The sequence below is a fragment of the Schistocerca gregaria genome, chromosome X (assembly GCF_023897955.1).
Source record: "Schistocerca gregaria isolate iqSchGreg1 chromosome X, iqSchGreg1.2, whole genome shotgun sequence".
Classification (NCBI taxonomy): Eukaryota; Metazoa; Arthropoda; class Insecta; order Orthoptera; family Acrididae; genus Schistocerca; species Schistocerca gregaria.
Genome location: NC_064931.1, coordinates 416017825 through 416033994, shown reverse-complemented (window position 1 = coordinate 416033994; position 16170 = coordinate 416017825). Strand labels below are relative to the sequence as shown.

At 43.9% G+C, this 16170-nt stretch overlaps 1 protein-coding gene across 1 annotated transcript in view; it reads left to right on the top strand.

Annotated features, from left to right (window-relative positions):
- LOC126298426 (angiotensin-converting enzyme-like) overlaps nucleotides 1-16170 on the top strand; it is a 267596-nt gene that overhangs the window by 216864 nt on the left and 34562 nt on the right. Inside the window, exons 7-8 of the mRNA XM_049989754.1 lie at nucleotides 623-731; nucleotides 14767-14881. Of these exons, the coding sequence (XP_049845711.1) occupies nucleotides 623-731; nucleotides 14767-14881 (224 nt within the window). The remainder of the gene's footprint in view (nucleotides 1-622; nucleotides 732-14766; nucleotides 14882-16170) is intronic.

Here is a 16170-nt window from a genome sequence, read left to right as displayed (position 1 = left end):
ACGTCTCTCAACGTAAGTCGTGCAGTTTTGCACGCAAATGGCTCGTACCACTGTTATAGGGACGAGCGATTTACACTTTAAGGATATTTTTGTGCTGTTTTAAGCGTTGAAGGTAACGCACTTCCTTTGTTAGTAGAAAGGCTGGCGCTGAGGTTTATTGCTAGAATTCCATCCTTTCATGTTAAGCGCACACGGGAGTTCCCTTCCGTAGTCCTTCAAGAGACTAATATGACTTCAACACTACATTGATACTGAAAAATAAATATACCTTTATTTGGACACAACAATGTTTCATCATGTTGTAAATTTCACTTTGTGTCATATTTACTCCTAGGAGCTTTTAGAGCTTTAGTACTCATGATGTATGCATACTTCAAGGCTTGTTTTGAAAGTAGTTAATTTTCCTGCACCACTGCTCAAGATGGCATGTTATGGCCGAAACATCTAATTTCTTGTTACAATTTGTGTTACTGTGCTGGAAAATAATCTGGTTTCGAAACAAGCACTTGAAGAATCGCTTAGATTTCCAATAGGACCGAAATTTCGGTTTGTTTTCAGAATTTGACGAGTTTGCTTCTTAAACAATGGAAAGTAATTTCAGATTTACTTTACTTTTCTGCAGAATGCTTTACTGCGCAGAAGTCTCAAGAGAAGATTATGAAGTCATCCACCATGAGATGGGACACATAGAGTACTACATGGCCTATGAAAATCAGCCCACTATTTTCCGGGTAAGATATGCTACATGTAACCACAATTGACCTAAGGCAGAGGTGTCCAATCCGCGACGCGCGAAACGCATGTGGCCCAAAGCAAGAAAAAAAGCGGCCGAAGAAGAGAGCATAACAGTGAAATCTCATACATAAAATGTGAAATTAATGCCATCTTGCTTTTTAGAATAATGAGTTGTAAATTAATAAGTGTTAAATTACTGAAAGGTGTTAACTATACAACTCCGACCGTCCCCATACTTTTTTTTGCCTCAGTGGTTGTTGTTAGCGTTAAGTATATTACGTGCGGCCCAAAAACATTCGTCTTTTCCACTGTGGCCCAGGTAAGCTATAAGGATGGCCACACCTGCCATATAGAATGTTACTATAGTCAACCTGTGTGTCTGAAAGTCGCCTAAAAATGAAACATCACAGGGCATATTGAAACTATAGGGGCAAACATAAGGAGCTCATTTCTCAAACTGAGAGGACAACATATTTCTTACCAACTTATGTGCAGGAATGAACAGCGGGTCTGAAATGGAACATATATTACACAGTTGCACTAAGCATACCATTACAGCAATACTGTAGACAGTTTTACGGCACTTGGTTGAGAGACTGGGTTCATTCACATGAGAGGCAGGGCTCAAATACTCGTCGCACAACTCAGAATTAGTTTTCCAGTTGTTTCCTTAATTTGAGAAGGTGACTGATGAAATGTGAAGCTACCACTTTTAACAGTTCAGTGTAATGCTCTTTGACTATCTATAACCGATTACTGTGCAGTCACTTTCTCGTGTATTGCCCAAAAATATTATTTCCGTATTAATGTTAAGAACTAGAGATTACTACAAAAATGATCTCCTTATTCGATTTTTGCATGCTGTTTGTTAATATTGATTTTTTTGCTTAATATAGGCTGTTTTTTTTATTATGTATTGTAAGCTTTAGTTAAGTAAAGAATCACTAAATTCTAAGGAACTTACGGATGCTAACTCGTATTCAATACATAAAGGAGTTCAGTGTCCATAACGCTGTAATGGGTGGCAACGTGTCTTGTGGACTTTCGCCTTTCCGTGCATTTTACGACCATCTTCCTTCGTTCAGACCAAGCAGCTCCATGAAATATTTAAACTATGAACATTTTGCGCTCGAATCAGTTATTTTTGTGATCTTACAGCTTGTCACTTGCAAGCTATAGAAAAGTAGCAATAGCTTCGTAAATATTGATTAGCGTAAAAAACGTTACACATGTTTCAGTATAATCTGACGTCGACTGATATAGATATAGATATAGATATCGAAAAGACATAATGTGTATGTTTCATTATTTAGTTCTCTCAAGGAATCTTGTCGATGACCTGCTCGTACAGATTAATTTGCTCCGCGGTACCTCACGATACAGGAAGATGGAATAGACCAATATAAATCCATGTGATGGGCTGACGTCCATTGTTGTGGTTCGCTTATCAGCCTGAGTATAGTTTTTAGGTGGCTTCCCACATTCGTTTACTGATATGCTGGGCTGGTCTCCAATATCACCCTCACAAAATAAGCATATAACGTAGGAAGCTTTACACTTACGCCGCGTAACTGCGCCTCCTACATCGATAATGACCTCAGCCCGGTGAGGAAGAGAGTTCACAGATTTTTCCAGTATACCAGTCATTGATGATTACATTCCGTTGACCTGCAAAACTGCGGGTTTGTTGACTGCTCCGTTTTACGTTCTGTTCCAAGTGCTCCCCGAATGTATATGGGATTAAGATCAGCTAATTTATTAGGAAATTCGAGTTCCGATAGTCGAAGTGTGACAAGGTGCATCAGCATTCGTCAAACCGGAATCCTGTTCGTACAGCTTTGAAAATCGGAGACAACGCTGTGGTCGGCCCCCATCTCTTAACGACCAAGAGCAGCGGCGTTTGCGTGGAGTTGTCATTAGCTAATAGACAAGCTACACTATGTGAAATAACCCCAGAACTCAATGAGGAGGTACGATGAACGTGCCCATTAGGATAGTGCGGCCAAATTGGGCGTTAATAGTCAATAGCAGCAGACGACCGATGCGAGTGACTGATAACAGCACGACATCGCCTGCAGCGCCTCTGCTGTGCTCAGGACCACTTCGGTTGGAACCTAAACGACTGGAAAACTGTGGCTTGGTAAGGTGAGTGCTGATTTCAGTTGGTAGGGTTCGAGTGTGGCACAGACCCCACGAAGACGTGGACCCAAGTTGTCAACAAGGCAACGTGCAAGCTGGTGGAGGCTCCATAATGGTGTGGGCAGTGTTCTCATGGAATGGGTTGGATCCTCTGGTCCAACTGAACCGATCATTTACTAGCAATGGTAATTATCGGCTACTTGGAGACCATTTTCATGGAATTATTGTGGATGACAATGGGCGGCAGTTGTTCGCGATCGGTTTGAAAAATATTCTGCACAGTTCGAGCGAATGGTTTGGACACCCAGATCGCCCGACGTGAATCCCATCAAACATTCTACATCTACATCTACATCCGTACTCCGCAAGCCACCTGACGGTGTGTGGCGGAGGGTACCCTGAGTACCTCTATCGGTTCTCCCTTCTATTCCAGTCTCGTATTGTACGTGGAAAGAAGGATTGTCGGTATGCTTCTGTGTGGGCTCTAATCTCTCTGATTTTATCCTCATGGTCTCTTCGCGAGACATACGTAGGAGGGAGCAATATACTGCTTGACTCTTCGGTGAAGGTATGTTCTCCAAACTTTAACAAAAGCCCGTACCGAGCTACTGAGCGTCTCTCCTGCAGAGTCTTCCACTGGAGTTTATCTATCATCTCCGTAACGCTTTCGCAATTACTAAATGATCCTGTAACGAAGCGCGCTGCTCTCCGTTGGATCTTCTCTATCTCTTCTATCAACCCTACCTGGTGCGGATCCCACACTGCTGAGCAGTATTCAAGCATTGGGCGAACAAGCGTACTGTAACCTACTTCCTTTGTTGTCGGATTGCATTTCCTTAGGATTCTTCCAATGAATCTCAGTCTGGCATCTGCTTTACCGACGATCAACTTTATATGATCATTCCATTTTAAATCACTCCTAATGCGTACTCCCAGATAATTTATGGAATTAACTGCTTCCAGTTGCTGACCTGCTATTTTGTAGCTAAATGATAAGGGACCTATCTTTCTATGTATTCGCATCACATTACACTTGTCTACATTGAGATTCAATTGCCATTCCGTGCACCATGCGTCAATTCGCTGCAGATCCTCCTGCATTTCAGTACAATTTTCCATTGTTGCAACCTTTCGATACACCACAGCATCATCTGCAAAAAGCCTCAGTGAACTTCCGATGTCATCCACCAGGTCATTTATGTATATTGTGAATAGCAACGGTCCTATGACACTCCCCTGCGGCACACCTGAAATCACTCTTACTTCGGAAGACTTCTCTCCATTGAGAATGACGTGCTGCGTTCTGTTATCTAGGAACTCCTCAATCCAATCACACAATTGATCTGATAGTCCGTATGCTCTTACTTTGTTCATTAAACGACTGTGGGGAACTGTGTCAAACGCCTTGCGGAAGTCAAGAAACACGGCATCTACCTGTGAACCCGTGTCTAAGGCCCTCTGAGTCTCGTGGACGAATAGCGCGAGCTGGGTTTCACACGATCGTCTTTTTCGAAACCCATGCTGATTCCTACAGAGTAGATTTCTAGTCTCCAGAAAAGACATTATACTCGAACATAATACGTGTTCCAAAATTCTACAACTGATCGACGTTAGAGATATAGGTCTATAGTTCTGCACATCTGTTCGACGTCCCTTCTTGAGAACGGGGATGACCTGTGCCCTTTTCCAATCCTTTGGAACGCTTCGCTCTTCTAGAGACCTACGGTACACCGCTGCAAGAAGGGGGGCAAGTTCCTTCGCGTACTCTGTGTAAAATCGAACTGGTATCCCATCAGGACCAGCGGCCTTTCCTCTTTTGAGCGATTTTAATTGTTTCTCTATCCCTCTGTCGTCTACTTCGATATCTACCATTTTGTCAACTGTGCGACAATCTAGAGAAGGAAGCACAGTGCAGTCTTCCTCTGTGAAACAGCTTTGGAAGAAGACATTTAGTAATTCGGCCTTTAGTCTGTCATCCTCTGTTTCAGTACCATTTTGGTCACAGAGTGTCTGGACATTTTGTTTTGATCCACCTACCGCTTTGACATAGGACCAAAATTTCTTACGATTTTCTGCCAAGTCAGTACATAGAACTTTACTTTCGAATTCATTGAAAGCCTCTCGCATAGCCCTCCTCACACTACATTTCGCTTCGCGTAATTTTTGTTTGTCTGCAAGGCTTTGGCTATGTTTATGTTTGCTGTGAAGTTCCCTTTGCTTCCGCAGCAGTTTTCTAACTCGGTTGTTGTACCACGGTGGCTCTTTTCCATCTCTTACGATCTTGCTTGGCACATACTCATCTAACGCATATTGTACGATGGTTTTGAACTTCGTCCACTGATGCTCAACACTATCTGTACTTGAGACAAAACTTGTGTGTTGAGCCATCAAGTACTCTGAAATCTGCTTTTTGTCACTTTTGCTAAACAGAAAAATCTTCCTACCTTTTTTAATATTTCTATTTACGGCTGAAATCATCGATGCAATAACCGCTTTATGATCGCTGATTCCCTGTGGGAATGGTAAGGGCTTAAACAATACTTTAAGTTTCTCGTCTTCAGATGGTGTAGTTCTGCATCTAGATTAATTTCTCCGTTCCACCTACTCTACATGGTGGGACATAATGGAGATATGTTGGACAGACCGCACTGATACACCAACAAATGTTTAAATGTGTGTGAATTCCTAAGGGACGAAACTGCTGAGGTCATCGGTCCCGAGACTTGCACACTACTTAAACTAAGTTATGCTAAGAACAACACACACACACACACACACACACACACACACACACACACACATGGTCGTGCGGTAGCGTTCTCGCTTCCCACGCCCAGGTTCTCGGGTTCGATTCCCGGTGGGGTCAGGGATTTTCTCTGCCTCGTGATGACTGGGTGTTGTGTGATGTCCTTAGGTTAGTTAGGTTTAAGTAGTTCTAAGTTCTAGGGGACTGATGACCATAGATGTTAAGTCCCATAGTGCTCAGAGCCATTTGAACACACACACACACACACACACACACACATTCTCGAGGGAGGACTCGAACCTCCGACGGGAGGGGCCGCGCAATCCGGACATGGAGACTCAAACCGCGGGGCTGATACACCAACAATTCGTGGTAATACTTATGGCGCGGTCGTGAGCACATCCATACACGATAGCTGCTTTGTGCTACCCTGTAACGTCTCCAGGTCGACCCACTTTACTGCGCTGATTCGGAAGATCTGATTGACAGGAACACATTTTACTGCCTTGAATTACGTGGCAGTGGAAGCACATGAGTGAATGCTACCGCTTCTACGTCGTCTACAGCTACCAGTGTGCTGTTTAAAGAGAATGACAAATACTTTAGCTGTTAGTTTAGGGCACAGACGCAGTTAGAAGTAAGGTAACATACAGAACAATGTTTACACGCTTCATAAACAGATGGTGCACTTGGCTTCCCTCGTTGGGTTAACTGATGGCTGGAGGACAGGAAGGAAACGTGGCTACTAAGTTGAAATAAAAATCACGTTCGCTAAATCACAAAAATATCGCCGGCGTAGTACGGGGTAAACGCTAGGAAAGACATTAGAGCTCCTCATGGTGAGTTTATTTGTTGCAATTTATATTTGACCTGCCACCTATTGATTAATAGAGGCTCGTGTTTTCTCAGTATTATATCGCATATACTATATGATTGAAATGAAGTTTATTTGTTTCATTTGTGTTTAAAAAAAGTAAAGCTTTGTATACTTGGAAACTTAAAACTAACTAGGAATAGGAGTTTGTTAAAATTTACAATTTATGAATGTAGAAGAATGTTATCACCGACGGTGTCCAGGAGGGAATACCTGAGAAAAATTTGGAGTCTCTCGCTCCTCGAGATTTACCGCGCGATCTGCTACTTACTGTAATCGAATGGTAAGGGCTTAAACAATACTTTAAGTTTCTCGTCTTCAGATGGTGTAGTTCTGCATCTAGATTAATTTCTCCGTTCCACCTACTCTACATGGTAGCTTGTTAAAATTGTAGAGCCGTCAAAAGACGCACGTATCGTTTTCTTTATTTCACGTGTTTCACTTAATCACCGCGAGTGTTTTCAGAACTATGGAAATACAATGCGTTATACCACTTTACAACAAGAAAAGTTAACAGATTCAGCATAGAACATGGTAAATTACATTATGTGACCGAGGGCCACTCGTTACAAATATCGGGCTGTGTATAGCGAAGCCGTCACACGTAGAATGGAGTAAGTTGACTGTGTGCAGTTAACGTAAACTCTCTGGTCAAGGGCCTTCTAAGATTAAACAACAAGTATTTTGTCTGCGACAGACGGCCCCTGCCAGGCAGACTACACTCAAAACACCATTGTGTACCATATAACATACACAAGCACTTGCAGGCGCAACCAAGAGGAAACCAATTCTTCAAAATAAACAGAACTTGCTAGAGACTAATGCGAACCTTTTTTATGCAGAGGTCGCCTCACAGACACAGGGGAAGTTGAAGTACTCCGCCGGCCTCCTCCAGCGTTATAAGGCCAGCGGAGCAGCAGTAGAGCCGGTTCCTCGCCGAGCTAGGACCAGCTCCGACGGACCTCACCGACGCTCTTAATGAATAGTCGTCTACATGTTATTTGTTTTCTTTGTGTGTATAGAGTGATTGTTCGAGAAGTGTAGTTCAGTTTCAATAAACGATATTATACTGAATGTTCTACAATACTTTCTTTATCAAGATATACTATTTCTTACTGTTTATTCTTCTGTAATCTTTACGTAACACTGTAAATGTTCTATCTTCACTGTCGCTGAGATCGGTCTGCAACATCTGGTCTGTAAGTAATTGTTTTAGGTCCCGTGCGAGCACGCTAGTCAGCTTTCCTGCGACCAACGGTCGCTGTGTAGAAGTACGTGTTCTGGGGTCTCTCTCTCTCTCTCTATCTCTCTCCCTCTCTCTCTCCATAGTTACAATCACCCTCCTGACGGAACTTTACACGCAGCAAATGTTCCAGGTGTCACTGAAATGTTTTATCCTCCCCCTTTTCCCTTCTGTTGGGGAAAAATATACAGTGACGGAAAAAATCGCAACATCAAAAAGCAATTAATGTAGAGTAATGAAGTTTAGCGAATACATTTGATTTTGTAACATATTTTAGTGATTAACATTGCTAGATCACAGGTTAATGTAAGAGCGAGATAAGCCATTGCAAATATGAAATGCTGTACATTAGTAGCCGGCTTAACCGTCTGAATGTTAAACGCAGGTATGGAAACGTGCATGCATCGTGTTTTACAAGTCCGGATGCTAGTTTGTGGAAGGTACGAGCACTTGTTCGATCAGTAAAGGGACGGTTAATGCTGTTTGTGCGTGACGCAGGAGTTGTCGTTCGATGACAGCCCATATGCGCTAGGTTGAAGACAGACCTGGTGATCGCGCAGGCTAAGGTAACATATCAACACTCTTCAGAACATCTTGGGCTACAACAGCAGTATGTGGGTGGGCGTTATCGTGTTGAAAAACAGCATATGTAATGCAGTTCATGAATGACAGCACAACAAGTCCAAAAATAAGATAGACGTACAAATTTACAGTCAGGATTCGTGGGCTAAACATAACAGTGCTCCAACTGTCATACGAAATCGCATCCGACACCATAAACCCAGGTGTAGGTCCAGTATGAGTAGCACGTAAACAGGTTCATTGGAGCCCTCAGCTGGCCATCACTGGCACTAAAACAGAGCCAGATTTCATCAAAAAACATAACAGGCCTCCACCATGCCCTCCAATGGCCCCTCGCCTGACACCACTGAAGTCGCAAATGGTGATGGTTTGGGGTCAGTGAAATGCACACTACAGGGGGTCTGGCTCGGAGCTTTCCTTGGCGTAACCGATTTGTATAAGTTTGTTGTATCACTGTGGTGCCACTGCTGCTCAGATTACTGCTTCAGAAACAGTACGATGCACCCATAGCAATGCGCAGCACATTATGGTCTTCCCTCTTGGTAGTGCTACGTGGCATCTGCAGCATCCCAGTGTCCTTGCGACCGCTCAGTCTCATGACCACCGCTGCCAGCAATCGTGTACAGTGGCTACATTTCTGCCAAATGTTTGTGCAGTATCGCAGAATGAACGTCCACACTCGACCTATTACATGACCTCGTGTGAATTGTTGATAATGAAGTCGTTATCGCCTTAAAAGCATCAGCTCACCACATCACTCTCCAAAGTAACCAACTTCACGACCGTTACAGCGAGTAACCTGATTTTCATTTTCATAATAACGCTACTAGCGCCATTCTTATGCCACTGGCGCGAAATTTAAACAAACTTCATCTTTCAGATGTAGAAACACACCTGTCAACTTTCTTTTTATGTCGCACAGCTCCTGCCTGTTGTGATTTTGCCTACCTCAGGGTATAAACGCTTAGGTCCGTTCCGCAACTGCCCCAGTCCCGTTGCCATGAATTCACTCCTCAGTTTTTGTGCTCTTTCCATGTGAGTATTTCCTCCAATAATATATATCACACTGTCTCTAGTCTTCCAGTTTTCGGCAAATATTTCGAGATACGATACTTAATAGCAATGTCGGCCTGGAATACTCCGGGAATCATGAGCTGAGACACCAGAGAAGTTGTGACGAAAGCCAGCGATTGCCCCAGGAGATCACTCCTCTGTCGGCGACTTACCACTATGGTGCTATGCTCGGTGCAGAGTCTAAGTACCCATACACTGGCAGCAAAACATACTGAGGTGACAAAAGTCATTGTATACCTCCTAATATCGTGTGCGGATTCCTCTGGCCCTGCGTAGTGCAGCAACTCTACGTGGCATGGACTCAACAAGTCGCTGGAAGACCTGTGAAGATACATTGAGCTATGCTCCCTCCATAGCCGTCCATCATTGCGAAAGTGTTGCCAGTGCAGGAGCTTGTGCACGAACTGACTTCGCGATTACGTCCGATAAATGTTCGATGGGATTCATGGCGGTGGCGAAATAATTCGATCGAAGTGTCCAGAATGTTTTTCAAACAAATCGCGAATATTTGTCACCAACTGATATGGCGCATTGTCATCATAAAAATTTCATCGTTGTTTGAGAACATGAAGTCTGCAGATGGTCTCCAAGTAACCGAACATAATTATTTCCAACGAATGATCGGTTCAGTTGGACCAGAGGACACAGTCCATTCCATGTAAACACAGCTCACTCCATTGAAGAGTTACACCAGCTTACACGTTGCCTTGTTGACAATTTGGGTCCACGTCTCCGTAGGGTCTGCGCCATACTCAGGCCCTATCATCGGCTCTTACCAAATAAAGTCGGGACTAATCTGAAAAGGCTACGATTTTCCAGCCTCTACAGGCCCCCTGGCTCAGCAGCTGTTGTGGCTGAGCACCTGAAGGATAATTTGGAAAATATTTCGAGTAGATTTCCCCACCATGTTATGGTTCTGGGTGGAGATTTTAATTTGCCGGATATAGACTGGGAGACTCAAACGTTCATAACGAGTGGCAGGGACAAAGAATCCAGTGAAAACTTTTTTAAGTGCTTTATCTGAAAACTACCTTGAGCAGCTAAACAGAGAACCGGCTCGTAGCGATAATATATTAGACCTTCTGGTGACAAACAAACCGGAACTATTTGAAACAGTTAACGCAGAACAGGGAATCAGCGATCATAAAGCGGTCACTGCATCGATGATTTCAGCCGTAAATAGAAATATTAAAAAGGGTACGAAGATATTTCTGTTTAGCAAGAGTGACAAAAAGCAGATTTCGGAGTACCTGATGGCTCAACACAAAAGTTTTGTCTCAAGTGCAGATAGCGTTGAGGATCAGTGGACAAAGTTCAAAACCATCGTACAATATGCGTTAGATGAGTATGTGCCAAGCAAGATCGTAAGAGATGGAAAAGAGCCACCGTGGTACAACTGCCGAGTTAGAAAACTGCTGCGGAAGCAAAGGGAACTTCACAGCAAACATAAACATAGCCAAAGCCTTGCAGACAAACAAAAACTACACGAAGCGAAATGTAGTGTGAGGAGGGCTATGCAAGAGGCGTTCAATGAATTCAAAAGTAAAGTTCTATGTACTGACTTGGCAGAGAATCCTAAGAAATTTTGGTGTTATGCCAAAGCGGTAGGTGGATCAAAACACAATGGCCAGACACTCTGTGACCAAAATGGTACTGTAACAGAGGATGACAGACTAAAGGCCGAAATACTAAATGTTTTTTCCAAAGCTGTTTCACAGAGGAAGACTACACTGTAGTTCCTTCTCTAGATTGTCGCACAGATGACAAAATGGTAGATATCGAAATAGACGACAGAGGGATAGAGAAACAATTAAAATCGCTCAAAAGAGGAAAGGCCGCTGGACCTGATGGGATACCAGTTCGAGTTTACACAGAGTACGCGAAGGAACTTGCCCCCTTCTTGCAGCGATGTACCGTAGGGCTCTAGAAGAGCGTTGCGTTCCAAAAGATTGGAAAAGGGCACAGGTCATCCCCGTTTTCAAGACGGGACGTCGAACAGATGTGCAGAACTATAGACCTATATCTCTAACGTCTATCAGTTGTAGAATTTTGGAACACGTATTATGTTCGAGTATAACGACTTTTCTGGAGACTAGAAATCTACTCTGTAGGAATCAGCATGGGTTTCGAAAAAGACGATCGTGTGAGACCCAGCTCGCGCTATTCGTCCACGAGACTCAGAGGGCCACAGACACGGGTCCCCACGTAGATGCCGTGTTCCTTGACTTCCGCAAGGCGTTCGATACAGTTCCCCACAGTCGTTTAATGAACAAAGTTAGAGCATATGGACTATCAGACCAATTGTGTGATTGTATTGTAGAGTTCCTAGATAATAGAACGCAGCACGTCATTCTGAATGGAGAGAAGTGTCCCGAAGTAAGAGTGATTTCAGGTGTGCTGCAGGGTAGTGTCGTAGGACCGTTGTTATTCACATAAATGACCTTGTGGATGACATCGGAAGTTCACTGAGGCTTTTTGCGGATGATGCTGTGGTATATCGAGAGGTTGTTACAATGGAAAATTGTACTGAAATGCAGGAGGATCTGCTGCGAATTGACGCATGGTGCAGGGAATGGCAATTGAATCTCAATGTAGACAAGTGTAATGTGCTGCGAATACATAGAAAGAAAGTTCCCTTGTCATTTAGCTACAATATAGCAGGTCAGCAACTGGAAGCAGTTAAATCCATGAATTATCTGGGAGTACGCATTAGGAGTGATTTAAAATGGAATGATCATATAAAGTTGATCGTCGGTAAAGCAGATGCCAGACTGAGATTCATTGGAAGAATCCTAAGGAAATGCAATCCGAAAACAATGGAAGTAGGTTACAGTACGCATGTTCCCCCACTGCTCGAATACTGCTCAGCAGTGTGGGATCCGTACCTGATAGGGTTGATAGAAGAGGTAGAGAAGATCCAACGGAGAGCAGCGCGCTTCGTTACAGGATCATTTAGTAATCGCGAAAGCGTTACGGAGATGATAGATAAACTCCAGTGGAACACTCTGCAGGAGAGACGCTCAGTAGCTCGGTTGGGCTTTTGTTGAAGTTTCGAGAACATACCTTCACCGAGGAGTCAAGCAGGATATTGCTCCCTCCTACGTATATCTCGCGAAGAGACCATGAGGATAAAATCAGAGAGATTAGAGCCCACACAGAGGCATACCGACTATCTTTCTTTCCACGAACAATACGAGACTGGAATAGAAGGGAGAACCGATAGAGGTACTCAAGTTACCCTCCGCCACACACCGTGAGGTGGCTTGCGGAGTATGGATGTAGATGTAGATGTCTAACCGATATGGTGACGAGCCCAGGAGAGGCGCTGCAGGCGATGTCGTGCAGTTAGGAAAGGCGCTCGCGGCAGTCGTCTGCTGCCATAACCCATTGACTGTCCTGACGGGTACGTTCGACGTACGTCCCATCTCGATTATCGCGGCTATTTGACGCAGTGTTGCTTGACTGTTAGCGCTGACAACTCAATGCAAACGTCACTTCTCTCGGTCGTTAAGTGATGGTCGTCGGCCACTGCATTGGTGAGGGAATTTCCGATGCGTCTAGCGCCAACTACCATTCCGCTTTCAATGTTGTTGGTTCCCGCCGTGCGGCGGAAATCACGTCGGAAACCTTTTCATATGAAACACCTGATTACAAATGACAACTCCTCAAATACACTGCCCTTTTATAACTTGTGTACACGATACCACTATCATCTGTATACAGGGTGTTACAAAAAGGTACGGCCAAATTTTCAGGAAACATTCCTCACACACAAAGAAAGAAAATATGTTATCTGGACATGTGTCCGGAAACGCTTACTTTCCATGTTAGAGCTCATTTTATTACTTCTCTTCAAATCAAATTAATCATGGAATGGAAACACACAGCAAAAGAACGTAGCAGCGTAACTTCAAACACTTTGTTACAGGAAATGTTCAAAATGGAGGATACATGCACCCACCCTCCGTCGCATGGAATCCCTGATGCGCTGATGCAGTCCTGGAGAATGGCGTATTGTATCACAGCCTTCCACAATACGGGCACGAAGAGCCTCCACATTTGGTACCGGGGTTGCGTAGACAAGAGCTTTCAAATGTCCCCATAAATGAAAGTCAAGAGGGTTGAGGTCAGGAGAGCGTGGAGGCCATGGAATCGGTCCGCCTCTACCAATCCATCGGTCACCGAATCTGTTGTTGAGAAGCGTACGAACACATCGACTGAAATGTGCAGGAACTCCATCGTGCATGAACCACATGCTGTGTCGTACTTGTAAAGGCACATGTTCTAGCAGCACAGGTAGAGTATCCCGTATGAAATCATGATCACGTACTCCATTGAGCGTAGGTGGAAGAACATGGGGAAGAACAATTGCGAGCGGATTCTCGTCAGCCCACACATGTTGATTGTGAAAATTTACAATTTGATCACGTTGGAATGAAGCCTTACCCGAAAAGAGAACATTTGCACTGAAATGAGGATTGACACATTGTTGGATGAACCATTCGCAGAAGTGTACCCTTGGAGGCCAATCAGCTGCTGATAGTGCCTGCACACGCTGTACATGGTACGTAAACAACTGGTTCTCCCGTAGCACTCTTCATACAGTGACGTGATCAACGTTACGTTGTACAGCAGCAACTTCTCTGACGCTGACATTAGGGTTATCGTCAACTGCACGAAGAATTGCCTCGTCCATTGCAGGTGTCCTCGTCGTTCTAGGTCTTCCCCAGTCGCGAGTCGTAGGCTGGATTGTTCCGTGCTCCCTAAGACGCCGATCAATTGCTTCGAACGTCTTCCTGTCGGGACACCTTCGTTCTGGAAATCTGTCTCGATACAAACGTACCGCGCCACGGCTATTGCCCCGTGCTAATCCATACATCAAATGGGCATCTGCAATCTCCGCATTTGTAAACATTGCACTGACTGCAAAACCACGTTTGTGATCAACACTAACCTGTTGATGCTACGTACTGCTATGTGGTTGATGCTAGTACTGTAGAGCAATTAGTCGCATGTCAACACAAGCACCGAAGTCAACATTACCTTCCTTCAATAGGGCCAACTGGCGGTGAATCGAGGAAGTACAGTACATACTGACGAAACTAAAATGAGTTCTAACATGGAAACTAAGCGTTTCCGGACACGTGTCCGTATAACTTTCTTTTCTTTATATGTGTGTGAGGAATGTTTCCTGATAGTTTGGCATTACCTTTTTGTAACACCCTGTATGTGTATATCGCTGTCCCACGACTTCTGTCATCTTGTTTAAATTGTCGACTCGAATGGCGCAGTGGAATGTTGCACATACATTTAACTGTGTCGATCTTGGGAGCTTGCATATCTTTTCTGTAGCGGGATGATGATGTGCTGCAGGAGGGCGCGACGTCGGCACTGCAGGAGGCAGTGGGCGACGCGGTGAGCCTGGCGGCGTCAGTGCCGCAGCACCTGCAGCGCCTGTCCGTCACCAACGACTCCGCCTCAACTGACGGTCAGGGCGCGCTGCACTGCTGCCTCTTGCTTACACTCCTCATTGTGCTGCGCATGATCGCCAACCGCCTGGGATACTTCCAACCCGCCGTGACATGCGTCAGGAAGCGGCCCAAGCATTGAAATTTTCCTTTTTCTCGGTCATGTTTACTTATTCGTCGTTTGCACTAGGACTAGCTTCATTAGGCTCTGTATTTCTTAACTCTTAGAATACGTGCTATGAAATAGCTTGTAATAAGACATGCATTGCACAGTTATACAGCTAGCAGTCTTGCTATTGTAAGTGATTTATCATGTATCTGCTTAAGATTGCCTTGTAGAGGATGCCATAGTTTTCTTCCTAGTATGCTTCTTTTGTGAAAAGTTTTTCGAGATATTTTTTTCCTGCAATAGCTATACATACCTACCTCTAATGTAATGTACAGGCTGACAATAAGAAATGGTAACTTCTCAAATATACTCTTAAACTAGAAGCATTACGAAAAAATAAACTCATTAGCAACCCGCCCTGGATTCACACCTGTAGCACTAATTATCTACGTCAGAAGGACTTGTCTGGTGTAGCGGTAATAAATAACATCTACAAACTTTCCTCGTCAATCAGTTGTTGTGTGAAAATTCGGCAGAATTCTTATAGTAGTTCCAGAGATTATCCTCCATACAAAGACAGAAAAACGCGGCGATGTGTGGATCCTAGCAGAAATATAATCATTATGACTTGTCCTTAAGAGGACGGTACTCTGAATTAAGATCATTGGCAAATTGCATCCAATATCCTCTAGGTATTCGTCCAGTCTGCCACTGAAATCACTTATTGCTTGTTACATATCCCAGACCGTGATTTCCGCCATATTATTATTCAATTTCTTTAGAATATGGCACAACTACTGAATTTATCGATACTCTCCAGAGTTTGTAATCCCCGACCACTTTCCTCAGTCCACGGTCTGTTTTGCGGACACATGACGCCATAACGCAAAAAGGTTACGTTTTTGTCCGAGCTACTTTAAAAATATCTTTCTTTAAATCGTTTTTATAGCGAAAGCACAGTTCATGTCACTTCCATTCCTTCGTGACTACAAAATATCATATGCTCGTGGTCAATGTACCCCAGTGCATCAAACCGCAGATGCATCTCAAGACAGATGGAATCATCACGTATGCAGGAAATTTAGGCCACACTTACCAAATGTGGAAATGATTACATTGGTTTTGTGACACCCCTTAAAGATTTACGTATTCTTTATCCCAATATATAACTCATATGATCAGATTTATGGCTGGCACTGG